The 26556-nt window shown below is 52.6% G+C and overlaps 1 protein-coding gene across 1 annotated transcript in view; it reads left to right on the top strand.

Annotated features, from left to right (window-relative positions):
- scospondin (subcommissural organ spondin) overlaps positions 1-26556 on the top strand; it is a 443172-nt gene that overhangs the window by 305746 nt on the left and 110870 nt on the right. The window contains exons 36-40 of the mRNA XM_038810430.1: positions 2578-2711; positions 5868-5989; positions 6205-6251; positions 10847-11119; positions 12159-12320. Coding sequence (XP_038666358.1) covers positions 2578-2711; positions 5868-5989; positions 6205-6251; positions 10847-11119; positions 12159-12320 — 738 coding nt within the window. The remainder of the gene's footprint in view (positions 1-2577; positions 2712-5867; positions 5990-6204; positions 6252-10846; positions 11120-12158; positions 12321-26556) is intronic.

The following is a 26556-nucleotide window of genomic DNA, read 5'->3' as shown; positions in this document are numbered from 1 at the left end:
GGGCTCGGGTCTGGCAGATGGAATACAATGTTGACAAATGTGAGGTTATCCATTTTGGTAGGAATAACAGTAAACGGGATTATTATTTAAACAATAAAATATTAAAGCATGCCGCTGTTCAGAGAGACTTGGGTGTGCTAGTGCATGAGTCACAGAAGGTTGGTTTACAAGTGCAACAGGTGATTAAGAAGGCAAATGGAATTTTGTCCTTCATTGCTAGAGGGATGGAGTTTAAGACTAGGGAGGTTATGTTGCAATTGTATAAGGTGTTAGTGCGGCCACACCTGGAGTATTGTGTTCAGTTTTGGTCTCCTTACTTGAGAAAGGACGTACTGGCGCTGGAGGGTGTGCTGAGGAGATTCACTAGGTTAATCCCAGAGCTGAAGGGATTGGATTATGAGGAGAGGTTGAGTAGACTGGGACTGTACTCGTTGGAATTTAGAAGGATGAGGGGGGATCTTATAGAAACATTTAAAATTATGAAGGGAATAGATAGGATAGATGCGGGCAGGTTGTTTCCACTGGCGGGTGACAGCAGAACTAGGGGACATAGCCTCAAAATAAGGGGAAGTAGATTTAGGACTGAGTTTAGGAGGAACTTCTTCACCCAAAGGGTTGTGAATCTATGGAATTCCTTGCCCAGTGAAGCAGTTGAGGCTCCTTCATTACATGTTTTTAAGGTAAAGATAGATAGTTTTTTGAAGAATAAAGGGATTAAGGGTTATGGTGTTCGGGCCGGAAAGTGGAGCTGAGTCCACAAGAGATCAGCCATGATCTAATTGAATGGCGGAGCAGGCTCGAGGGGCCAGATGGCCTACTCCTGCTCCTAGTTCTTATGTTCTTATGTTCTCTCACCTGAGATCTCTGGAGGTCTGGAAAAGGGCCTTTACTTTCTCTTCATTGCAGTTAATCTTGATCTGCAGAAAGAACAGACACATGTTTGATAGGTGGAGAGGGCGGATAAACCTCTTTCAAATTCTCAGGTAGAGAATTCTAATATCTCAGTGAGTCTGAGAGCCAGTCTGGTGCAGGCCTGCACAACTGAAAGTGACTCCCCACAGAGAATTCCACCGCCTGTATATTCTAATCATAGAATTATCATAGAATTTACAGTGCAGAAGGAGGCCATTCGGCCCATCGAGACTGCTCCGACTCCTGGAAAGAGCACCCTACCCAAGGTTAACACCTCCACCCGATCCCCATAACCCAGTAACCCCACCCAACACTAAGGGCAATTTTAGACACTAAGGGCAATTTATCATGTCCAATCCACCTAACTTGCACATCTTTGGACTGTGGGGGGAAACCGGAGCACCCGGAGGAAACCCACGCACACACGGGGAGGATGTGCAGACTCCACACAGATAGTGACCCAAGCCGGAATCGAACCTGGGACCCTGGAGCTGTGAAGCAATTGTGCTATCCACAATGCTACTGTGCTGCCCTAATGGAAACCAAGCGTTAGAAGAAACAAACCAACCAATGCAACACTTTGCGTCCTTGGCAAATCGCCAACCACAAAGACTACAACATCAGCAGCAAAGAAGCATCTCTCATCCTCAGTTTAATTCCTATTATTTTGAACCTTTCCTACCCTGTCCCCTGTATGTCTGTCTCGTGTGTGTCTGAGTGGAGGGTGGGACGGGATTTTGGGAGTAATTAGATTAATAGACCACTGTTCTATCAATTCCATTACATGTTTGTATTTTATCTTATTATAATAAACAGTTTTTTAAATGTTTTGCTTACAAATGTGGTGCCTGTACCTCATTGGAACAGTCAATGGTCAAAGATCTTGGGGAAACATACATATTATTGGTTAATTCACGAATGTTGGCTCTTTGGGGCTTGAATTGCCCGCGCGCTCATCCAGGACGTCGGAACACCATCAGCCTTTACAGAGAGGTCAGGATCCAGGCATCATAGATTGAATGTGATTGGCAGAAAGGTTAGAGGGGATTTGAAGAGACTCTTTTTCACCCAGAGGGTTTGTGGGGAACTGGAACCCATTGCCTGAAAGAGTCGTAGAGGCTGATATCCCCAACTCATTTAAAAGGTGTCTGGATTTGAACCTCAAACTGCAGGATGCAGCCCGGGCAGACTCAGTGAGCCAAGTGGCCTTTTGCTGTGCTGTAAGCTTTCTATCATTCCATCTGGTGCTGCGGATGATTTTATATTCGTCCACAGAATGTGGGCAGCATTTATTGCCCATCACTGAGGGCATTTAAAAGTCAGTCACATCTCTGTGTGGGTCTGGAGTCACATGTAGGCCAGACCGGGTAAGGACGGCAGATTTCCTTCCCTCAAGGACATTAATGAACCAGATGGGTTTTTACAACAATCGATGATGATTAGACTTTTAATTCCCACTTTTGATTGAATTCAGATTTCACCATCTGCCCAGGTGGGTTTGGAACCCGGGTCCTCAGAGCTTTAACCTGGGTACCAGAATTACTAATCCAGCGACCAAACCACGACACCATCTGCCCTAAGGGGGTAGATGTGGTTTCTCTCACCCTCTCCCATAACACCTCTGTTCTCTCCGTGTGTTAACACTAAACTTGTTTATATTCTCAGATGGTCATTGTGGAAATCCATTTGAATACCAGGCCTGTGGAGCAGCATGTGGTGGTCACTGTGCTGACCTGGGACACAGTCGGAGCTGTCACCTCACTCGGCAGGACTGTGTGGCTGGTTGTTACTGTCCCAAGGTGGGTGAACAGACCACGTCCAGGACAGCAATTCTTTCATTTAAAATGTTTAAAACTTGTGAATATTACAGAGAAATTTGGCTCATATGCGGAAGGTCCCATCGCATCCCAACCCCCCCAAACACCGACCCCCCCCAAACACCGACCCCCCCCAAACACCGACTCCACCATCCCAACCCCCCCAAACACCGACTCCACCAACCCCACCCCTCCAAACACCGACTCCACCAACCCCACCCCCCCAAACACCGACCCCCCCCAAACACCGACTCCACCATCCCAGCCCCCCCAAACACCGACTCCACCAACCCCACCCCCCCAAACACCGACCCCCCCCAAATACCGACTCCACCATCCCAACCCCCCCAACACCGACCCCCCCCCAAACACCGACTCGCCAACCCCACCCCCCCAAACACCGACCCCCCCCAAACACCGACTCCACCAACCCCACCCCCCCAAACACCGACCCCCCCAAACACCGACCCCCCTCAAACACCGACCCCCCCCAAACACCGACCCCCCCCAAACACCGACCCCCCCCAACACCGACTCCACCATCCCAACCCCCCCAAACACCGACTCCACCAACCCCACCCCCCCCAAACACCGACTCCACCATCCCAACCCCCCCAACACCGACCCCCCCAAACACCGACTCGCCAACCCCACCCCCCCCAAACACCGACCCCCCCCCAACACCGACTCCACCAACCCCACCCCCCCCAAACAACGACCCCCCCAAACACCGACCACCCCCAAACACCGACCCCCCCCAAACACCGACTCCACCAACCCCACCCCCCCAAACACCGACCCCCCCCCAAACACCGACTCCACCATCCCAACCCCCCCAACACCGACCCCCCCAAACACCGACTCGCCAACCCCACCCCCCCAAACACCGACCCCCCCAAACACCGACCCCCCCCAAACACCGACCCCCTCCAAACACCGACCCCCCCCAAACACCGACCCCCCCCAAACACCGACTCCACCAACCCCACCCTCCCCCAAACACAGACCCCCCCCAAACACCAACTCCACCATCCCGACCCCCCCCCAAACACCGACTCCACCATCCCGACCCCCCCCAAACACCGACTCCACCAACCCGACCCCCCCCCAAACACCGACTCCACCATCCCAACCCCCCCAAACTCCGACCCCCCCCAAACACCGACCCCCCCAAACTCCGACTCCACCATCCCGACCCCCCCCAAACACCGACCCCCCCCAAACACCGACTCCACCATCCCGACCCCCCCCAAACACAGACCCCCCCCAAACACTCCACCATCCCCACCCCCCCCCAAACGCCGACTTGCCAACCCCACCCCCACCCACACCGACTCCACCATCCCAACCCCCCCCAAACTCTGACCCCCCCCCACACCGACTGCACCATCCCAAGCCCCCCCAAACACCGACTCCACCATCCCAACCCCCCCCAAACTCCGACCCCCCCCACACCGACTGCACCATCCCAAGCCCCCCCAAACACCGACTCCACCATCCCCACCCCCCAAAACACCAACTCCGCTAACCCCACCCCCCAAACACCAACTCTGCTAACCACCCCCAACACTGACTCCACCCCCTAAACACCGACTCCACCAACAGTGAGGAGTAGACAGTGAGGAAGGTTATCAAATATTGCAGCAGGATCTTGATCAGCTGGGGAAGTGGGCCAAGAAATGGCAAATGCAGTTCAATATAGATAAGTGTGAGGTGTTGCATTTTGGAAAGTATAATCAAGGTAGGACTTTCACAGTGAATGATAGGATCTTACGGTGTATCGTGGATCAGAGGGACCTTGGAGTTCAGGTGCACGGTTCTCGAAACATGGAATCACAGGGAGATAGGGCAGTGAAGAAGGCTTTTGGCATCCTGGCCTTCATCAGCCAGGGCATTGAGTATAGAAGTTGGGAAGTTATGTTGCGGTTGTACAGGATGTTGGTGATGCACGATCAATAACTCTCGAAGCGAGATTGGACGACAATTGAAGGCTTTATTGGACTAGATGTTTACCCCAGCAGCACAGGTACAGAATGAAGCACCTGGGGAGACACAGACTCTTATACTCCGCCTTACTGGGCGGAACCAGCAGGCAGGCTTCACCAATTATATTGCTGTCTCAGGTACCTCCCACACCAATGGTCTTACAGCATTGACCTGGGTACCGTAATACGCCTAATACCGACCACCACAGTTGGTGAGGTCACACCTGGAGTATTGTGTACAGTTTTGGTCGCTGCAGGAAAGATGTTATTAAACTGGAGAGAGTGTAGAAGGGATTAACAAGGATGTTGCTGGGACTCAGGGACTGAGTTACAGGGAGGGATTGGACAGGGACTGAGTTACAGGGAGGGATTGGACAGGGACTGAGTTACAGGGAGGGATTGGACAGGGACTGAGTTACAGGGAGGGATTGGACAGGGACTGAGTTACAGGGAGGGATTGGACAGGCTGGGACAGGGACTGAGTTACAGGGAGGGATTGGACAGGCTGGGACAGGGACTGAGTTACAGGGAGGATTAGACAGGCTGGGACAGGGACTGAGTTACAGGGAGGGATTGGACAGGCTGGGACACAGGGACTGAGTTACAGGGAGGGATTGGACAGGCTGGGACACAGGGACTGAGTTACAGGGAGGGATTGGGCAGGCTGGGAGTTTTTCCTTTGGGGCGTGGGAGACTGAGGGATGATTTTATAGAGGTGGATAAGATCATGAGAGGCATGGACAGGGTGAATTCACTCAGTCTTTTTCCCAGGGTTGGGGAATCGAGAGCTAAAGGGTACAGGTTTAAGTTAAGAGGGGAAAGAATTAATAGGAAGCTGAGGAATAACCTTTTTACACGGCGGGTGGGACGTGTGTGGAATGAGCTGTCGGAGGGAGTGGGTGAGGCAGGGACATTGATTTGGACAGATCCATGGACAGGAAAGGTTCAGAGGGATGTGGGCCAATGCAGGCAAATGGGGTTAGCTTAGATGGGCTTTTTGGTTAGCATGGAGCAGTTAGGGCCGAAGGGCCTGACTCTGTACCGTAGATTCTGTGATATGAATGTAAGTTATTGTCAATACGATGTCATCCTCACTCTCTAGTCTTGATCACTCTAACCTTTTGCTCGATTCTGTTTATTTGTCATTCCTCAGGGTCTATTGGTGCAAGACAACAAATGTGTCACTCCATCAGAGTGTGATTGTCATCACCTTTCCCAATCCCAGTTCACGCGTGTGCGACCTGGCGACAGCTTCCTCATTGGCTGTGAAACCTGGTGAGTTTCAAACATCTGCATTGGCTTCTGATTGGAGAACATCCTAAAGTCATTTCCACTCTTAATATATTCATTCCAAAGCTTTAGGCAGAATGATTAAAATAAACATGAATCCACCTGTGTAACAACTAGTTTAAAATAAGACATGATTGAGTCAATGTAAACAATGATCAAGGTGTTGCTGTCCCCGTACTGACATGGAATCTTGCCCACAGTGTCTGCAGAGAAGGATTATTCCGATGTACCAATGAGAGCTGCAGAGGTAGGAGTCCAGATTCTTCAATGAAACATCATTTCCACCGAGCCCGTCACTGGGGCAGTTACTGGTTTGGGTGGTCGGGCGAGTGGCTGGAGTGGGTGGGTAGCCATAGAGCGGGTTAGTGGTCAGGCAGTCAAACAAGTGGTCAGACGTCGGTCAGACGGCAGGTGGGCAAGCGGCCAGTGGGCAGGTGGGCGAGCGGTCGGAGGGCAGGTGGGCGAGCGGTCGGAGGGCAGGTGGGCGAGCGGTCGGAGGGCAGGTGGGCGAGCGGTCGGAGGGCAGGTGGGCGAGCGGTCGGAGGGCAGGTGGGCGAGCGGTCGGAGGGCAGGTGGGTGAGCGGTCGGAGGGCAGGTGGGCGAGCGGTCAGTGGCTGGACGATTGAAGAGAGGTAGGAGGGCAGGTGGGCGAGCGGTCGGAGGGCAGGTGGGCGAGCGGTCAGAGGGCAGATGGGCAAGTGGTCAGAGGGCAGGTGGGCGAGCGGTCGGAGGGCAGGAGGGCGAGCGGTCAGTGGGCAGACGGTTGAGGAGTGATCGGACGGCAGGTTGGTGAGTGGTTGAAGGGCAGGTGGGTGAGCGGTCGGAGGGCAGGTGGGGCGAGCGGTCGGAGGGCAGGAGGGTGAGTGGTCGGAGAGCAGGTGGGTGAGTGGTCGGAGGGCAGGTGGGTGAGCGGTCGGAGGGCAGGTGGGTGAGTGGTCGGAGGGCAGGTGGGCGAGCGGTCAGAGGCAGGACAGTTGAGTGGACGGAGGGCAGGTGGGTAAGCGGTCGGAGGGCAGGTGGGTGAGCGGTCGGAGGGCAGGTGGGCGAGCGGTCGGAGGGCAGGTGGGCGAGCGGTCAGTGGCGGGACAGTTGAGGAGCAGTCGGAGGGCAGGTTGGCGAGCGGTCGGAGGGCAGGTTGGCGAGCGGTCGGAGGGCAGGTGGGCGAGCGGTCGGAGGGCAGGTTGGCGAGCGGTCGGAGGGCAGGTGGGCGAGTGGTCAGTGGGTGGACGGTTAAGGAGCATTCAAAGGGCAGGTGGGCAAGCGGTCAGTGGCCGGATGGTTGAGGAGCGGTCAGAGGGCGGACAGTTGAGTGGTCGGAGGGCAGGAGGGCAAGCGGGGTCAGAGGGCAGGAGGGCGAGCGGTCAATGGGCGGACGGTTGAGGAGCGGTCGGACGGCAGGTGGATGAGCGGTCAGAGGGCAGGTGGGCGAGCGGTCGGAGGGCAGGTGGGCGAGCGGTCGGAGGGCAGGTGGGCGAGCGGTCAGAGGGCAGGTGGGCGAGCGGTCAGAGGGCAGGTGGGCGAGCGGTCGGAGGGCAGGTGGGTGAGCGGTCGGAGGGCAGGTGGGCGAGCGGTCAGAGGGCAGGTGGGCAAGCGGTCGGAGGGCAGGTGGGTGAGCGGTCGGAGGGCAGGTGGGTGAGCGGTCGGAGGGCAGGTGGGTGAGCGGTCGGAGGGCAGGTGGGCGAGCAGTCGGAGGGCGGACAGTTGAGGAGCAGTCGGAGGGCAGATGGGTGAGTGGTCGGAGGGCAGGTGGGTGAGTGGTCGGAGGGCAGGTGGGCGAGCGGTCAGAGGGCAGGTGGGTGAGTGGTCGGAGGGCAGGTGGGCGAGCGGTCAGAGGGCGGACAGTTGAGCGGTTGGAGGGCAAGTGGGCAAGTGGTCAGTGGCTGGACGGTTGAGGAGCGGTCAGAGGGCAGGTGGGCGAGCGGTCGGAGGGCAGGAGGGCGAGCGGTCAGTGGTCGGACGTTTGAGGAGTGGTCGGACGGCAGGTGGGCGAGCGGTCGGAGGGCAGGTGGGCGAGCGGTCGGAGGGCAGGTGGGCGAGCGGTCGGAGGGCAGGTGGGCGAGCAGTCGGAAGGCAGGTGGGTAAGCGGTCGGAGGGCAGGTGGGTAAGCGGTCGGAGGGCAGGTGGGTAAGCGGTCGGAGGGCAGGAGGGCGAGCGGTCGGAGGGCGAGTGGGTGAGCGGTCGGAAAGGCTACATGTGGACGAGCGGGTCAGAGGGCGGGGTGGTGGCGATCGGTTCGGAAGGGCAGGGTGGACTGAGCGGTCGGAAGGCAGGTGGGTCAAGACGGTCAGGAGGGCAGTGTGGGCGAGCGGCTCGGAGGGCAGGTGGGCGAGCGGTCAGAGGGCAGGTGGGGTGACGGTTCCATGGCTGACGGTTGAGGAGCGGTCAGAGGGCAGGGGGCGAGCGTTCGGAGGGCAGGTGGGCGAGCGGTCGGGAAGGGCAGTGGGCGAGCGGTCGGAGGGCAGGTGGGCGAGCGGTCGGAGGGGCGGGTGGGAAACGGTCGGAGGGCAGGTGGGCGAGCGGTCAGTGGCCGGACGGTTGAGCAGTGGTCGGACGGCAGGTGGGCGAGCGGTCGGAGGGCAGGAGGGTGAGTGGTCATTGGGCGGACGGTTAAGGAGCGGTCAAAGGGCAGGTGGGCGAGCGGTCGGAGGGCAGGTGGGTAAGCGGTCGGAGGGCAGGTGGGTAAGCGGTCGGAGGGCAGGTGGGGGAGCGGTCAGAGGGCAGGTGGGCGAGCGGTCGGAGGGCAGGTGGGCGAGCGGTCGGAGGGCAGGTGGGCGAGCGGTCCGGAGGGCAGGTGGGGTGAGCGGTCGGAGGGCAGGTGGGTGAGCGGTCGGAGGGCAGGTGGGTGAGTGGTCGGGAGGACGGATGGGTGAGCGGTCAGAGGGCAGGTGGGTGAGCGGTCGGACGGCAGGTGGGCGAGCGGTCGGAGGGCAGGAGGGCGAGCGGTCAGTGGGCGGACGGTTGAGGAGTGGTCGTACGGCAGGTGGGTGAGCGGTCGGAGGGCAGGTGGGCGAGCGGTCGGAGGGCAGGTGGGCGAGCGGTCGGAGGGCAGGTGGGTGAGCGGTCGGAGGGCAGGGTGGGCAAGCGGTCGGAGGGCAGGTGGGCGAGCGGTCGGAGGGCAGGTGGGTGAGCGGTCGGAGGGCAGGAGGGCGAGTGGTCATTGGGCGGACGGTTAAGGAGCGGTCAAAGGGCAGGTGGGCGAGCGGTCGGAGGGCAGGTGGGTAAGCGGTCGGAGGGCAGGTGGGTAAGCGGTCGGAGGGCAGGTGGGCGAGCGGTCGGAGGGCAGGTGGGCGAGTGGTCAGTGGCCGGACGGTTAAGGAGCGGTCAAAGGCAGGTGGGCAAGCGGTCAGTGGCCGGACGGTTGAACGGTCGGAGGGCAGGAGGGCGAGCGGGGTCAGAGGGCAGGAGGGCGAGCGGTCAGTGGGCGGACGGTTGAGGAGTGGTCGGACGGCAGGTGGGCGAGCGGTCGGAGGGCAGGAGGGCGAGCGGTCGGAGGGCAGGAGGGCGAGCGGTCGGAGGGCAGGAGGGCGAGCGGTCGGAGGGCAGGTGGGCGAGCGGTCGGAGGGCAGGAGGGCGAGCGGTCGGAGGGCAGGTGGGTGAGTGGTCGGAGGGCAGGTCGGTGAGTGGTCGGAGGGCAGGTGGGCGAGCGGTCGGAGGGCAGGAGGGCGAGCGGTCGGAGGGCAGGTGGGCGAGCGGTCGGAGGGCAGGTGGGCGAGCGGTCGGAGGGCAGGAGGGCGAGCGGTCGGAGGGCAGGTGGGCGAGCGGTTGGAGGGCAGGTGGACGAGCGGTCAGTTTGCGGACGGTTGAGCAGTGGTCGGAGGGCAGGAGGGCGAGCGGTCGGAGGGCAGGTGGGCGAGCGGTCGGAGGGCAGGTGGGCGAGCGGTCGGAGGGCAGGTTGGTAAGTGGTCGGAGGGCAGGTGGGCGAACGATCGGAGGGCAGGTGGGTGAGCGGTCAGTGGACTGACGGTTGAGGAGCGGTCAGAGGGCAGGTGGGCGAGCGGTCGGAGGGCAGGTGGGCGAGCGGTCGGAGGGCAGGTGGGTGAGCGGTCAGAGGGCAGGTGGGCGAGCGGTCGGAGGGCAGGTGGGCGAGCGGTCAGAGGGCAGGTGGGCGAGCGGTCGGAGGGCAGGTGAGCGAGCGGTCAGAGGGCAGGTGTGCGAGCGGTCAGTGGGCAGACGGTTAAGGAGCGGTCAAAGGGCAGGTGGGCAAGCGGTCAGTGGCCGGAAGGTTGAGGAGTGGTCGGAGGGCAGGTGGGCGAGCGGTCGGAGGGCAGGTGGGCGAGCGGGCGGAGGGCAGGTGGGCGAGCGGTCGGAGGGCAGGAGGGCGAGCGGTCGGAGGGCAGGTGGGCGAGCGGGCGGAGGGCAGGTGGGCGAGCGGTCGGAGGGCAGGAGGGCGAGCGGTCGGAGGGCAGGTGGGCGAGCGGTCGGAGGGCAGGTGGGCGAGCGGTCAGTTTGCGGACGGTTGAGCAGTGGTCGGAGGGCAGGAGGGCGAGCGGTCGGAGGGCAGGTGGGTAAGTGGTCGGAGGGCAGGTGGGCGAACGATCGGAGGGCAGGTGGGCGAGCGGTCAGTGGACTGACGGTTGAGGAGCGGTCGGAGGGCAGGCGGGCGAGCGGTCAGTGGCCGGAAAGTTGAGGAACGGTCAGAGGGCAGGTGGGCGAGCGGTCGGAGGGCAGGTGTGCGAGCGGTCAGTGGGCAGATGGTTAAGGAGCGGTCAAAGGGCAGGTGGGCAAGCGGTCAGTGGCCGGAAGGTTGAGGAGTGGTCGGAGGGCAGGTGGGCGAGCGGTCAGTGGGCGGGTGGGTGAATTTGGCAGCTGTTACTTGATCTTCATGCTGCTGTCATTGTTTAGGTGCAGTTGGATTGAGTGAGTGGTCAGACTGGACAGGCTGCATTTCCTGTGTGCCTCACTCCTTCCTCAATAAGCATTCAATCCGTCTATTGCAAGGACAGTGGCTAAACTCCCAGAACCTCAGTGTGCTCCCTGAGATGGCTCACTACTTATTGAAAGAAGAACGTTACAGAGTCTGTGTCGCACTGGGATCAGGTCAGCCTGTGTCCCCAGATCTGTGCAGTGCAATCTTGGTCGAGGAACGGATGTGTGAAAACCTCACCGTTTGTGACGGTAAAAATCTATCTCAATGTCATAAAATTCATTTTTCAATTCATCCTTTCAATGAACCTCGACTTTACTGTTTAGTGTTCATAGTTAGATCTTCCTTTTAGAATTGATTGTGAGGAATGAATTCCAGCTTTATTGATGGGATCGGAATGTGGAGAAAGTGGAAGCAGGGGATAGAGGCAATTGAGGGCCTGCATTGTCCAAACAGTCTGTTCCCCTTTGGAAGAAAGGAGTTTATCTCTCCAAAACGGAAAGAATACTTCACCTTCTGCCAGGCCTTACCCTAACCATCCTCCCCGCCACAAACACTTGCTCCTGATTGGGGAGAGCAACTAAAATCCATCTTGATCATGATTGGCTTCACAGAAAATCAACTGGACATCCTGGTGTCGCTAATTGACCAATTGGCCAGTGACCATTCTGAGAAGTGTGAGTGTCCAGTGATCAGAATTGTGCCCAGTAACTGCTGAGTGTAGGGGCAGCACGGTAGCACAGTGGTTAGCACTGTGGCTTCATAGCACCAGGGTCCCAGGTTCAATTACCCGCTGGGTCACTGTCTGTGTGGGGTCTGCACGTTCTCCCCATGTCAGACACAGGGAGAACGTGCAGAATCCGGGTGTTCCGGTTTCCTCCCACAGTGCAAAGATGTGCAGGTTAGGTGGATGGCCATGATAAATTGCCCTTAGTGTCCAAAAAGGTTCGGAGGGGTTATTGGGTTACGGGGATAGGGTGGAAGTGAGGGCTTAACGTGGGTCGGTGCGGACTGGATGGGCTGAATGGCCTCCTTCTGCACTGTATGTTCTTTGTATTTACTAAATCGAACTGGACAAAGAGGCTCACATCAAAAATGTTCTGAGCCTTTTACTGTGACATCTGCAGTAATACACATTCAGTCACAATGGATTTTTAACAAACTTTGGTCAACACTCAGAAGATGTCCTCATTTACTCTCGATGATCCCTCGCAAGATTATTTGAATTAATCTTTCACTATTTTGCTCTGTTTCCACTGTGCTAATCTCTTGCATCTGCCTGATTTTCAGATGACTGTTCCTGGAGCTTGTGGGGTGCATGGAGCCCTTGCCGTGAACCCTGCAGTGGGGGATTTCGCATCCGGCAACGAACTCTCTCCAACCCACAGGATGCTTTTAGATGCCAAGGGCCCAAGTTCCAATCAGAAAGCTGCAACACTGCTATGTGTCCAGGTGCGGGATTTGTAGAATAAATATTAAATTGTATTCTTATTATGATGTTTATGCACATCAGTGACCGTATTGTAAGTAATAAGGTTGGTTAGCTACACAAATTGTCACATGGGGTTAAGATTATGTGTCAAAACCAGGCAGCAAATATTCCGGGATATCCCAGAAAAAGAGGACTGTGGCCATTCTGAGTTCTAAATGGGAAAAGTTCAACAAATGACCTTGGGCATCAGGAGCCCCTCAAGCCTGTTCCCCGATGACCTTTCACCCACTCATTTATCAAGAATCTACCTCCCTCTGGCGTAAAAATATTCAGACACTTTCGCTGACTTTTCAGGAAGGTTCCAATGGGCAGGAAGGGTTCCAATGAGCAGGAAGGGTTCCAATGGGCAGGAAGGGTTCCAATGAGCAGGAAGGGTTCCAATGGGCAGGAAAGGTTCCAATGAGCAGGAAGGGTTCCAATGAGCAGGAAGGGTTCCAATGGGCAGGAAGGGTTCCAATGAGCAGGAAGGGTTCCAATGAGCAGGAAAGGTTCCAATGAGCAGGAAGGATTCCAATGGGCAGGAAGGATTCCAATGGGCAGGAAGGGTTCCAATGAGCAGGAAAGGTTCCAATGAGCAGGAAGGATTCCAATGGGCAGGAAGGGTTCCAATGAGCAGGAAGGGTTCCAATGAGCAGGAAGGATTCCAATGGGCAGGAAGGATTCCAATGGGCAGGAAGGATTCCAATGAGCAGGAAGGATTCCAATGAGCAGGAAGGATTCCAATGGGCAGGAAGGGTTCCAATGGGCAGGAAGGATTCCAATGAGCAGGAAGGGTTCCAATGGGCAGGAAGGGTTCCAATGAGCAGGAAAGGTTCCAATGGGCAGGAAGGGTTCCAATGGGCAGGAAGGATTCCAATGAGCAGGAAAGGTTCCAATGGGCAGGAAGGATTCCAATGGGCAGGAAAGGTTCCAATGGGCAGGAAGGATTCCAATGGGCAGGAAGGGTTCCAATGGGCAGGAAGGGTTCCAATGGGCAGGAAGGATTCCAATGGGCAGGAAGGATTCCAATGGGCAGGAAGGATTCCAATGGGCAGGAAGGGTTCCAATGGGCAGGAAGGGTTCCAATGAGCAGGAAGGATTCCAATGAGCAGGAAGGGTTCCAATGGGCAGGAAAGGTTCCAATGAGCAGGAAGGGTTCCAATGAGCAGGAAGGATTCCAATGGGCAGGAAGGATTCCAATGGGCAGGAAGGGTTCCAATGGGCAGGAAGGATTCCAATGGGCAGGAAAGGTTCCAATGAGCAGTACTTTCCATGCATTCTGCCACATGATTGGTGGAGGCGGCTCGCTATTGGATGCTGGTGGGATCTTCTGGGTTAGGGTCAGGGTGAGGGTTAGGGTCAGGGTGAGGGTCAGAGGTTGGGTGAGGGTCAGGGTGAGGGTCAGAGTTTGGCTGAGGGTCAGGATGAGGGTCAGAGTTAGGATTGGGGTCAGAGTTATGGTTGGGGGTCAGAGTTAGGGTTGGGGTCAGAGTTAGGGTTGGGGGTCAGAGTTAGGGTTGGGGTCAGAGTTAGGGTTGTGGTCAGAGTTAGGGTTGGGGTCAGAGTTAGGGTTAGGGTCAGAGTCAGGGTGAGGGTCAGAGTTAGGGTTGGGGTCAGAGTTAGGGTTGGGGTCAGAGTTAGGGTCGGGGTTAGGGTTGGGGTCAGAGTTAGGGTTGGGGTCAGGGTTAGGGTGAGTGTCAGGGTGAGGGTCCGAGGTAGGGTTATGGCAGTGGTCAGGGTCAGGATGAGGGTCGGGGTCAGGGTCAGGGTGAGGGTCAGAACATAAGAACATAAGAACTAGGAGCAGGAGTAGGCTATCTTGAAGAATAAAGGGATTAAGAGTTATGGTGTTCGGGCCGGAAAGTGGAGCTGAGTCCACAAAAGATCAGCCATGACCTCATTGAATGGCGGAGCAGGCTCGAGGGGCCAGATGGCCTACTCCTGCTCCTAGTTCTTATGTTCTTATCTGGCTGCCATTGATGATCATGCCAATGAGATCATGGCTGATCTTTTGTGGACTCAGCTCCACTTTCCGGCCCGAACACCATAACCCTTAATCCCTTTATTCTTCAAAGAAATATCTACCTTTATCATAAAAATTTAATGAAGGAGCCTCTACTGCTTCACTGGGCAAGGAATTCCATAGATTCACAACCCTTTGGGCGAAGAAGTTCCTCCTAAACTCAGTCCTAAAACTACTTCCTCTTATTTTGAGGCTGTGCCCCCAGTCCTGCTGTCACCCGCCAGTGGAAACAACCTGCCCGCATCTATCCTATCTATTCCCTACATAATTTTATATGTTTCTATAAGATCCCCCCTCATCTTTCTAAATTCCAACGTGTACAGTCCCAGTCTACTCAACCTCTCCTCATAATCCAACCCCTTCAGCTCTGGGATTAACCTAGTGAATCTCCTCTGCATGGTAGCATTGTGGATAGCACAATCGCTTTACAGCTCCAGGGTCCCAGGATCAATTCCGGCTTGGGTCACTGTCTGTGCGGAGTCTGCACATCCTCCCCGTGTGTGCGTGGGTTTCCTCTTGGTGCTCCGGTTTCCTCCCACAGTCCAAAGATGTGCAGGTTAGGTGGATTGGCCGTAATAAATTGCCCTTAGTGTTGGGTGGGGTTACTGGGTTATGGGGATAGGGTGGAGGTGTTAACCTTGGGTAGGGTGCTCTTTCCAGGAGCCGGTGCAGACCCGATGTGCCGAATGGCCTCCTTCTGCACTGTAAATTCTATGTATCTATGTATCTAGTGGTGTCCCACAGGGATCTGTGCTGGGGTCTTTGTTGTTTGTAGTGTACATGAACGATTTGGAGAAAAATGTAGCTGGTCTGATTAGTAAATTCGCGGATGACACCATGGTTGAACAAAGAACAAAGAAAAGTACAGCACTGGAACAAGCCCTTCAGCCCTCCAAGCCCGTGCCTACCATGTTGCCTGACTAAACTACAGTCTTCTACACTTCCTGGGTCCGTATCCCTCTATTCGCACCCTATTCATGCATTTGACAAGATGCCCTTAAATGTCACTATCGTCCCTGCTTCCACCATCTCCTCCAGCAGCGAGTTCCAGGGCACCCACTACCCTCTGTGTAAAAAAACTTGCCACGTACATCTCCTCCAAACCTTGCCCCTTGCACCTTAAACCTATGCCCCCTAGTAATTGACCCCTCTACCCTGGAGAAAAGCCTTTTACTATCCACTCCGTCTATGCCCCTCATAATTTTGTACACCTCTATCAGGTTGCCCCTCAACCTCCGTCATTCCAGTGAGAACAAATCGAGTTTATTCAACCGCTCCTCATAGCTAATGCCCTCCATACCAGGCAACATCCTGATAAATCTCTTCTGCACAGTCTCTAAAGCCTCCACATCCTTCTGGTAGTGTGGCGACCAGAATTGAACACGATACTCCAAGTGTGGCCTAACTAAGGTTCTATACAGCTGCAACATGACTTGCCAATTCTTATACTCAATGCCCCGGCCAATGAAGGCAAGTATGCCTTATGCATCTTGGCTACCTTCTCCACTTGTGTTGCCCCTTTCAGTGACCTGTGGACCTGTACACCTAGTTCTCTGACTTTCAATACTCTTGAGGGTTCTACCATTCACTGTATATTCCCTACCTGCATTAGACCTTCCAAAATGCATTACCTCACATTTTTCTGGATTAAACTCCATCTGCCATCTCTCCGCCCAAGTCTCCAAATGACCTAAATCCTGCTGCATCCTCTGACAGTCCTCATCGCTATCCGTAATTCCACCAACCTTTGTGTCGTCTGCAAACTTACTAATCAGACCAGTTACATTTTCCTCCAAATCATTTATATATACTACAAACAGCAAAGGTCCCAGCACTGATCCCTGCGGAACACCACTCACAGCCGTCCAATTAGAAAAGCACCCTTCCATTGCTACTTTCTGTCTTCTATGACCTAGCCAGTTCTGTATCCACCTTGCCAGCTCGCCTCTGATCCCGTGTGACTTCACCTTTTACACCAGTCTGCCATGAGGGACCTTGTCAAAGGCCTTACTGAAGTCCATATAGACAACATCCACTGCCCTACCTGCATCAATCATCTTTGTGACCTCTTTGAAAAACTCTATCAAGTTAGTGAGACACGACCTGCCCTTCACAAAACCGTGCTGCCTCTCACTAATACGTCCATTTGCTTCCAAATGGGAGTAGATCCTGTCTCGAAGAATTCTCTCCAGTAATTTCCCTACCACTGACGTAAGGCTCACCGGCCTGTAGTTCCCTGGATTATCCTTGCTACCCTTCTTAAACAAAGGAAAAACATTGGCTATTCTCCAGTCCTCCGGGACATCACCTGAAGACAGTGAGGATCCAAAGATTTCTGTCAAGGCCTCAGCAATTTCCTCTCTAGCCTCCTTCAGTATTCTGGGATAGATCCCATCAGGCCCTGGGGACTTATCTACCTTAATATTTTTCAAGACGCCCAACACCTCGTCTTTTTGGATCTCAATGTGACTCAGGCTATCTTCAGACCCTTCTCCAGTCTCAACATCCACCAATTCCTTCTCTTTGTGAATACTGATGCAAAGTATTCATTTAGTACCTCGCCCATTTCCTCTGGTTCCACACATAGATTTGCTTGCCTATCCTTCAATGGGCCAACCCTTTCCCTGTACAAAGTACAAAGAAAATTACAGCACAGGAACAGGCCCTTCGGCCCTCCCAGCCTGCGCCAATCCAGATCCTTTATCTAAACCTGTCGTCTATTTTCTACTTCCCTCTGTTCCCCGCCCATTCATATATCTGTCCAGATGCATTGTAATGATGCTATCGTGCCCGCTCTACCACCTCCGCTGGTAAAGCGTTCCAGGCACCCACCACCCTCTGCGTAAAAGACTTTCCACGCACATCTCCCTTACACTTTCCCACTCTCACCTTGAAATCGTGACCCCTTGTAATTGACACCCCCATTCTTGGAAAAAGCTTGTTGCTATCCACTCTGTCCATACCTCTCATAATTTTGTATACCTCAATCAGGTCCCCCCTCAACCTCCGTCTTTCCAACGAAAACAATCCTAATCTACTCAACCTTTCCTCATAGCTAGCAACCTCCATACCAGGCAACATCCTGGTGAACCTCCTCTGCACCTCTCTAAAGCATCCACATCCTTCTGGTAGTGTGGCGACCAGAACTGCACGCAGTATTCCAAATGTGGCCTAACCAAAGTCCTATACAACTGTAACATGACCTGCCGACTCTTGTACTCAATACCCCGTCCGATGAAGGCAAGCATGCTGTATGCCTTCTTGATTACTCTATCAACCTGCGTTGCCACCTTCAGGGTACAATGGACCTAAACTCCCAGATCTCTCTGTACATCAATTTTCCCCAGGTCTCTTTCATTGACCATATAGTCCGCTCTTGAATTAGATCTTCCAAAATGCATCACCTCGCATTTGCCTGGATTGAACTCCATCTGCCATTTCTCTGCCCAACTCTGCAATCTATCTATATTTTGCTGTATTCTCTGACAGTCCTCCTCGCTATCTGCAACTCCACCAATCTTAGTATCATCTGCAAACTTGCTAATCAGACCACCTATACCTTCCTCCAGGTCATTTATGTAGATCACAAACAACAGTGGTCCGAGCACGGACCCCTGTGGAACACCACCAGTCACCCTTCTCCATTTTGAGACACTCCCTTCCACCACTAATCTCTGTCTCCTGTTACCCAGCCAGTTCTTTATCCATCGAGCTAGTACACCCTGAACCCCATACGACTTCACTTTTTCCATCAACCTGCCATGGGAAACCTTATCAAACGCCTTATCAAAGTCCATGTATATGACATCCACAGCCCTTCCCTCATCAATTAACTTTGTCACTTCCTCAAATAATTCTATTCAGTTGGTAAGACATGATCTTCCCTGCACAAAACCATGCTGCTTATCACTGATAAGTCTATTTTCTTCCAAATGTGAATAGATCCTATCCCTCAGTATCTTCTCCAACAGTTTGCCTACCACTGATGTCAAGCTCACAGGGCTATAATTCCCTGGATTATCCCTGCTACCCTTCTTAAACAAAGGGACAACATTAGCAATTCTCCAGTCCTCCGGGACCTCACCCGTGCTCAAGGATGCTGCAAAGATATCTGTTAAGGCCCCAGCTATTTCGTCCCTCACTTCCCTCAGAAACCTGGGATAGATCCAGCAGAGGGCAGCAGAGCAGAGCTACTGATCAGCTGTTCTGGGGGAATTTGCATACGTGCAGTGCGGTCAGCCTAAGTTGAAGGAGAACCGGCGAAGGAGACCCAAGGAGTTTGAGTGAAGACAAGCATCCAGCAGAGGGCAGCAGAGCAGAGCTACTGATCAGCTGTTTTGGGGGAATTTGCATACGTGCAGTGCGGTCAGCCTAAGTTGAAGGTGGTTTGTGGAGGGGCTGTTGGCAAGTGACAGTTAAACCCGAAACACTTCGTGAGTGTTTCCCACCCCACGGTGGTTGGGAAGCGGGAGCAGGGGCCTGTCGTGAAGGTGAGTGAGTGCCTTTAAATTTGCTTAACTTTCAGCGGGAGCAGGGTTTGAGGTAATATCAGGTAAGCTCTTCCTTTCTTTTTCTTTTTCTTGTTTTTTTTTAAATCTAGAGGTGATGTCAGGGAAGGCAGTACAATGCTCCTCCTGCAGAATGTTTGAGGTGAGGGACGCCGTCAGTGTCCCTGCTGATTTCATCTGTGGGAAGTGCACCCAACTCCAGCTCCTCAAAAACCGTGTTAGGGACCTGGAGCTTGAGCTGGATGAACTTCGGATCATTCGGGAGGCAGAGGGGGTCATAGATAGGAGCTTCAGGGAAGTAGTTACACCAAAGACTGGAGATAGATGGGTAACTGTAAGAGGGACTGGGAAGAAGCAGTCAGTGCAGGGACCCCCTGCGGTCGTTCCCCTGAGTAACAAGTATACCGTTTTGGATACTTGTGGGGGGGACGACTTACCAGGGGTAAGCCATGGGGTACGGGCCTCTGGCACGGAGTCTGTCCCTGTTGCTCAGAAGGGAAGGGGGGAAAGGAGTAGAACATTAGTAATTGGGGATTCAATAGTCAGGGGCACAGATAGGAGATTTTGTGGGAGCGAGAGAGACTCACGTTTGGTATGTTGCCTCCCAGGTGCAAGGGTAAGTGATGTCTCGGATCATGTTTTCCGGGTCCTTAAGGGGGAGGGGGAGCAGCCCCAAGTCGTAGTCCACATTGGCACTAACGACATAGGTAGGAAAGGGGACAAGGATGTCAGGCAGGCCTTTAGGGAGCTAGGATGGAAGCTCAGAGCGAGAACAAACAGAGTTGTTATCTCTGGGTTGTTGCCCGTGCCACGTGATAGTGAGATGAGGAATAGGGAGAGAGAGCAATTAAACACGTGGCTACAGGGATGGTGCAGGCGGGAGGGATTCAGATTTCTGGATAACTGGGGTTCTTTCTGGGGAAGGTGGGACCTCTATAGACAGGATGGTCTACATCTGAACCTGAGGGGCACCAATATCCTGGGGGGGAGATTTGTTAGTGCTCTTTGGGGGGGTTTAAACTAATTCAGCAGGGGCATGGGAACCTGGATTGTAGTTTTGGGGTACGGGAGATTGAGAGTATAGAGGTCAGGAGCACAGATTTGACTTCGCAGGAGGGTGCCAGTGTTCAGGTAGGTGGTTTGAAGTGTGTCTACTTCAATGCCAGGAGTATACGAAATAAGGTAGGGGAACTGGCAGCATGGGCTGGTACCTGGGACTTCGACATTGTGGCCATTTCAGAGACATGGATAGAGCAGGGACAGGAATGGTTGTTGCAGGTTCCGGGGTTTAGGTGTTTTAGTAAGCTCAGAGAAGGGGGCAAAAGAGGGGGAGGTGTGGCGCTGCTAGTCAAGGACAGTATTACGGTGGCGGAAAGGATGCTAGATGGGGACTCTTCTTCTGAGGCAGTATGGGCTGAGGTTAGAAACAGGAAAGGAGAGGTCACCCTGTTGGCAGTTTTCTATTGGCCACCTAATAGTTCTAGGGATGTAGAGGAAAGGATGGCGAAGATGATTCTGGAAAAGAGCGAAAGTAACAGGGTAGTTGTTATGGGAGACTTTAACTTTCCAAATATTGACTGGAAAAGATATAGTTCGAGTACATTAGATGGGTCGTTCTTTGTACAATGTGTGCAGGAGGGTTTCCTGACACAATATGTTGACAGGCCAACAAGAGGCGAGGCCACATTGGATTTGGTTTTGGGTAATGAACCAGGCCAGGTGTTAGATCTGGAGGTAGGTGAGCACTTTGGAAACAGTGACCACAATTCGGTGACCTTTACGTTAGTGATGGAAAGGGATAAGTATACCCCGCAGGGCAAGAGTTATAGCTGGGGGAAGGGCAATTATGATGCCATTAGACATGACTTAGGATGTGTTGGTTGGAGAAGTAGGCTGCAAGGGTTGGGCACACTGGATATGTGGAGCTTGTTCAAGGAACAGCTATTGCATGTTCTTGATAAGTACGTACCAGTCAGGCAGGGAGGAAGGGGTCGAGCGAGGGAACCGTGGTTTACCAAAGAAGTGGAATCTCTTGTTAAGAGGAAGAAGGAGGCCTATGTGAAGATGAGGCATGAAGTTTCAGTTGGGGCGCTTGATAGTTACAAGGAAGCGAGGAAGGATCTAAAGAGAGAGCTGAGACGAGCAAGGAGGGGACATGAGAAGTCTTTGGCAGGTAGGATCAAGGAAAACCCAAAAGCTTTCTATAGGTATGTCAGGAATAAAAGAATGACTAGGGTAAGAGTAGGGCCAGTCAAGGACAGTGGTGGGAAGTTGTGTGTGGAGGCTGAGGAGATAAGCGAGATACTAAATGAATACTTTTTGTCAGTATTCACTCAAGAAAAAGATAATATTGTGGAGGAGAATGCTGAGACCCAGGCTATTAGAATAGATGGCATTGAGGTGCGTAGGGAAGAAGTGTTGGCAATTCTGGACAAGGTGAAAATAGATAAGTCCCCGGGGCCGGATGGGATTTATCCTAGGATTCTCTGGGAAGCCAGGGAAGAGATTGCTGAGTCTTTGGCTTTGATTTTTAGGTCATCATTGGCTAAAGGAATAGTGCCAGAGGACTGGAGGATAGCAAATGTGGTCCCTTTGTTCAAGAAGGGGAGTAGAGATAACCCCGGTAACTATAGGCCGGTGAGCCTAACGTCTGTGGTGGGTAAGGTCTTGGAGAGGATTATAAAAGATACGATTTATAATCATCTAGATAGGAATAATATGATTAGGGATAGTCAGCATGGTTTTGTGAAGGGTAGGTCATGCCTCACAAACCTTTTCGAGTTCTTTGAGAAGGTGACTGAACAGGTAGACGAGGGTAGAGCAGTTGATGTGGTGTATATGGATTTCAGTAAAGCGTTTGATAAGGTTCCCCACGGTCGGCTATTGCAGAAAATACGGAGGCTGGGGATTGAGGGTGATTTAGAGATGTAGATCAGAAATTGGCTAGTTGAAAGAAGACAGAGAGTGGTAGTTGATGGGAAATGTTCAGAATGGAGTTCAGTTACGAGTGGCGTACCACAAGGATCTGTTCTGGGGCCGTTGCTGTTTGTCATTTTTATAAATGACCTAGAGGAGGGCGCAGAAGGATGGGTGAGTAAATTTGCAGACGACACTAAAGTCGGTGGAGTTGTAGACAGTGCGGAAGGATGTTGCAGGTTACAGAGGGACATAGATAAGCTGCAGAGCTGGGCTGAGAGGTGGCAAATGAAGTTTAATGTGGAGAAGTGTGAGGTGATTCACTTTGGAAAGAATAACAGGAATGCGGAATATTTGGCTAATGGTAAAATTCTTGGTAGTGTGGATGAGCAGAGGGATCTCGGTGTCCATGTACATAGATCCCTGAAAGTTGCCACCCAGGTTGATAGGGTTGTGAAGAAGGCCTATGGTGTGTTGGCCTTTATTGGTAGAGGGATTGAGTTCCGGAGCCATGTCATGTTGCAGTTGTACAAAACTCTAGTACGGCCGCATTTGGAGTATTGCGTACAGTTCTGGTCGCCTCATTATAGGAAGGACGTGGAAGCTTTGGAACGGGTGCAGAGGAGATTTACCAGGATGTTGCCTGGTATGGAGGGAAAATCTTATGAGGAAAGGCTGATGGACTTGAGGTTGTTTTCGTTAGAGAGAAGAAGGTTAAGAGGTGACTTAATAGAGGCATACAAAATGATCAGAGGGTTAGATAGGGTGGACAGCGAGAGCCTTCTCCCGCGGATGGAGGTGGCTAGCACGAGGGGACATAGCCTTAAATTGAGGGGTAATAGATATAGGACAGAGGTCAGAGGTGGGTTTTTTACGCAAAGAGTGGTGAGGCCGTGGAATGCCCTACCTGCAACAGTAGTGAACTCGCCAACATTGAGGGCATTTAAAAATTTGTTGGATAAGCATATGGATGATAATGGCATAGTGTAGGTTAGATGGCCTTTAGTTTTTTTTCCATGTCGGTGCAACATCGAGGGCCGAAGGGCCTGTACTGCGCTGTATCGTTCTATGTTCTATGTTCTAGATCCCATCCGTACCCGGGGACTTGTCCACCTTAATGCCTTTTAGAATACCCAAAACCTCCCCCTTCCTTATGCCGACATGACCGAGAGTATTTAAACATCCATCCCATTTCCTCTGACGCCACGCAAGGGGTCACGATTTCAAGGTGAGAGGGGGAAAGTTTAAGGGAGATGTGCGTGGAAAGTTTTTTACGCAGAGGGTGGTGTGTGCCTGGAACGCTGTGCCAGCAGAGGTGGTAGAGGCGAGCACGATAGCATCATTTAAGATGCATCTAGACAGGTATATGAACGGGCGGGGAACAGAGGGAAGTAGACCTTGGAAAATAGGAGAAATGTTTAGATAAAGGATCTGGATCGGCGGAGGCTGGGAGGGCCGAATTTTCTTTGTTCTTTATAAATTCCCTCTTTTGTCTTTGAGTGGGCCATTCCTTTCTCTAGTTACCCTCTTGCTCCTTCCATACGAATAAAAGGCTTTGGGATTTTCCTTAACCCTGTTAGCCAAAGATATTTCATGACCCCTTTTAGTCCTCTTTATTGTGCGGTTGAGATTTGTCCTACTTTCCCGATATTCCTCCAAAGCTTCATCAGTTTTGAGTCGCCACGATCTTATGTATGCTTCCTGGCTACCCTCTTGCTTTTTATGTATGTGTAAAAAGCCTTGGGATTTTCCTTAACCCTATTTGCCAATGACTTTTCGTGACCCCTTCTAGCCCTCCTGACTCCTTGCTTAAGTTCATTCCTACTTTCCTTATATTCCACACAGGCTTCGTCTGTTCCCATCCTTCTAGCCCTGACAAATGCCTCCTTTTTCTTTTTGATGATGCCGACAATGTCTCTCGTTATCCAAGGTTCCCAAAATTTGCCGTATTTATCCTTCTTCCGCACAGGAACATGCCGGTCCTGAATTCCTTTCAACTGACACTTGAAAGCCTCCCACATGTCAGATGTTGATTTACCCTCAAACATCCTCCCCCAATCTAGGTTCTTCAGTTCCCGCCTAATATTGTTATAATTAGCCTTCCCCCAATTTGAAAAATGAAATGAAAATCGCTTATTGTCACGAGTAGGCTTCAATGAAGTTACTGTGAAAAGCCCCTAGTCGCCACATTCCGGCGCCTGTCCGGGGAGGCTGGTATGGGAATCGAACCGTGCTGCTGGCCTGCTTGGTCTACTTTAAAAGCCAGCGATTTAGCCAAGTGAGCTAAACCAGCCCCTATGAGCTAAACCAGCCCCTATACGTGCATTCACCCCAGGACCACTCTTAAATCTTAAGATCCATGGGGCAAAGTTTAGAGGAGATGTGTGAGGCAGGTTTTTTATGCAGAGTGTGGTGAGTGCCTGGAATGCGTTGCCAGGGGAGGTTGTGGAAGCAGATACATTAACGGCGTTCAAAAGCATCTTGACAAACACATGGATAGGATCGGTATAGAGGGATACGGCACAAGGAAGTGCTGAGCGTTTTGACAAAGGTTAGTATCATGACCGTGTTGCACGTTTTACTTGAGTGTATTACGCGTTTATTGGAGTGTATTAACACGCCTCCGTTTAAAGGCCGTGTGCTTAACACTACTACAGCTCTGTGTATGTATTTTCAGCTCGGAGTCGCCAGGTGTCGTATTTAGACACCTCACAAGTATTTCAAGGTCAGGTTCAAAGTAATAAAACTATACACCGATTAGTAAGTTCAAACGATTGATATTTAGTATACAAATATAATAAATACGCATGCATACGCTAAAGACGAATACTTATTTCTACTATTAAACGACTAAATACTTATCTAAGTAGGAACCAGCAAGGTCAGGGGTCAAGGCCTTTGTTCCTTTCCGGACTGCGCCTTCTGTTCTCTAATAGTCGGCTAGAGTATAGGTAATGCCGGGGTCATGTAGCGAGCGTCGTTTGGCACTTACTGAACGATGGCTGGTGCTCAACGGCCGGTGATGAAAGACAGGATCTGGAGGCTGGAGTCGGAGTCAGAACAGCAGTCCAAGCCGGAGCACAAAAACAGCTCTGGGCCGGAGTCAACAGCAAGCCGGAGCAACAACAGACAGAACCATGTGCGGGGTCTACCTTAATAGGTCCCCCAATGTCCGTGCCTTTTCGGGGCGGGCCTTTACCTGCCATGTATCGATTGGGTCATTTCCCAATCGATATCTTACAAATCCCCGAATCTGAGGGTCTCTTCTCGATGGGTGGGGCGGTCTCTAGGGTCTTTTGTGATGGATACTTCTGGTGCCGTTTCGTCTGGGCGTCCACTCAAAGTATCCATTCAAATTCAAATGTTGCTATTGTGTGGGCCCAGATCTGGATCGCCTCATTACTATGCAAAGCGTTTTGCTATTTACACCTTTGGTTGAGATCTTGCACCTGGCCATAAACTGGTTTCGATACGTGCAGAATGCTAATTAGCCTTTTGCAAACTGCTTGTCCTGGCTAAAACTGTTTTCTCCCTACAGCCTTAGCAGTTCTCCATTTTGGTAGCCCAGTGTCCATCTTAGGTGGCTACATTCCCTCCTTGTGATCCTCACAATAAAATTGTGAAGGATCACCTATGCACGTTGCTTCGAGTTCTTCTGGGTGCCCTCTTTGTGTTCCCTGACCTCGGCCAGTTCCTGGGCGTCTACTCTGTCCTTGACTATGGGAAGAAAAAATTTTTTACCTGACATTTCTACTTGGCGCTATGTCAAAGGGGACATGCATTACCAAAACCGGGAACCTCTATCTATCATAACTATCCTTATCCTTATCTTAAACATTTTATTACAGTCTAAACCTTAGTCATTCATACCACATCACATAACATTTTCTGACTCGGCAGTCGAGTTCAGAACAATATAATACATGGGTATCTTTTATTCACATAGTGCTTTATTCATCAAGGGGCAAGGGGGATTGATGAAACCGAAAAATAGGGGATCGAACTCCATAGACGGTTGAGGGGCAGGAACGGGAGGCTCTCCTTTTCCACTTCCTCAACCTGAGGGTCTGTACAATTATGCAGAGGATTGCAATCACTAGTAGTGATTCAATCACGTATGACATGGAGTACCATGTCATAAATTTTGTGCACCAGGTCTGAACTTCACTGATCAGAGCTGAGCACGGGGGAGTTGGTGTGAGGGAAACATTGACGGCGGGGGTTGTGGGGGAAACGTGACTCGCTTCCACACATACAAATATAACATTTAACAGTAATAGGTAGGCTTCCATCATGGTCTTCTCTTCGTTCTCTTTCTCTTCCTCCTGTATGGCCGATCCTTGCTGTGAACCCTCTTTCGTCCTTCGAAAGCTATGGGATCAAGCACAGTATCTGTCAATACACAGTTTAATATCCGTACTTGTTAGTGTATCTGTCCTCTAATTCCAATTGACCCATTAAAATGACTGGCCAAGTCACACCCTGTGACTCCCCTCATTTTTTTTTTTCAAAAGCGAATTTTAGGATCAGAATACACCTAACAACTTTCCTCCTGCGAGCTGTCTTGCAGGCTTTGCTAATTTACCATCCGAATGTTCCTGGATGTAAATAGCATGTGGGATGGCGGCCTAAGGGCTACCTAACGAAAAATGAAAACAAATTTGAAACAAAAGGTCGAATGGGTTGCGTATGGGCCGCTACGGGTACGATTTGAATGGGATCCCCGGGTAGGGCGTGCTGTGCCGTACCCGAGCTTGGCTGACCAAAGTG

This window comes from Scyliorhinus canicula, chromosome 10 (assembly GCF_902713615.1).
Source record: "Scyliorhinus canicula chromosome 10, sScyCan1.1, whole genome shotgun sequence".
Lineage (NCBI taxonomy): Eukaryota > Metazoa > Chordata > Chondrichthyes > Carcharhiniformes > Scyliorhinidae > Scyliorhinus > Scyliorhinus canicula.
Note: the sequence above shows the minus strand (reverse complement) of the source record. Positions and strands in the feature narration are given on the sequence as shown.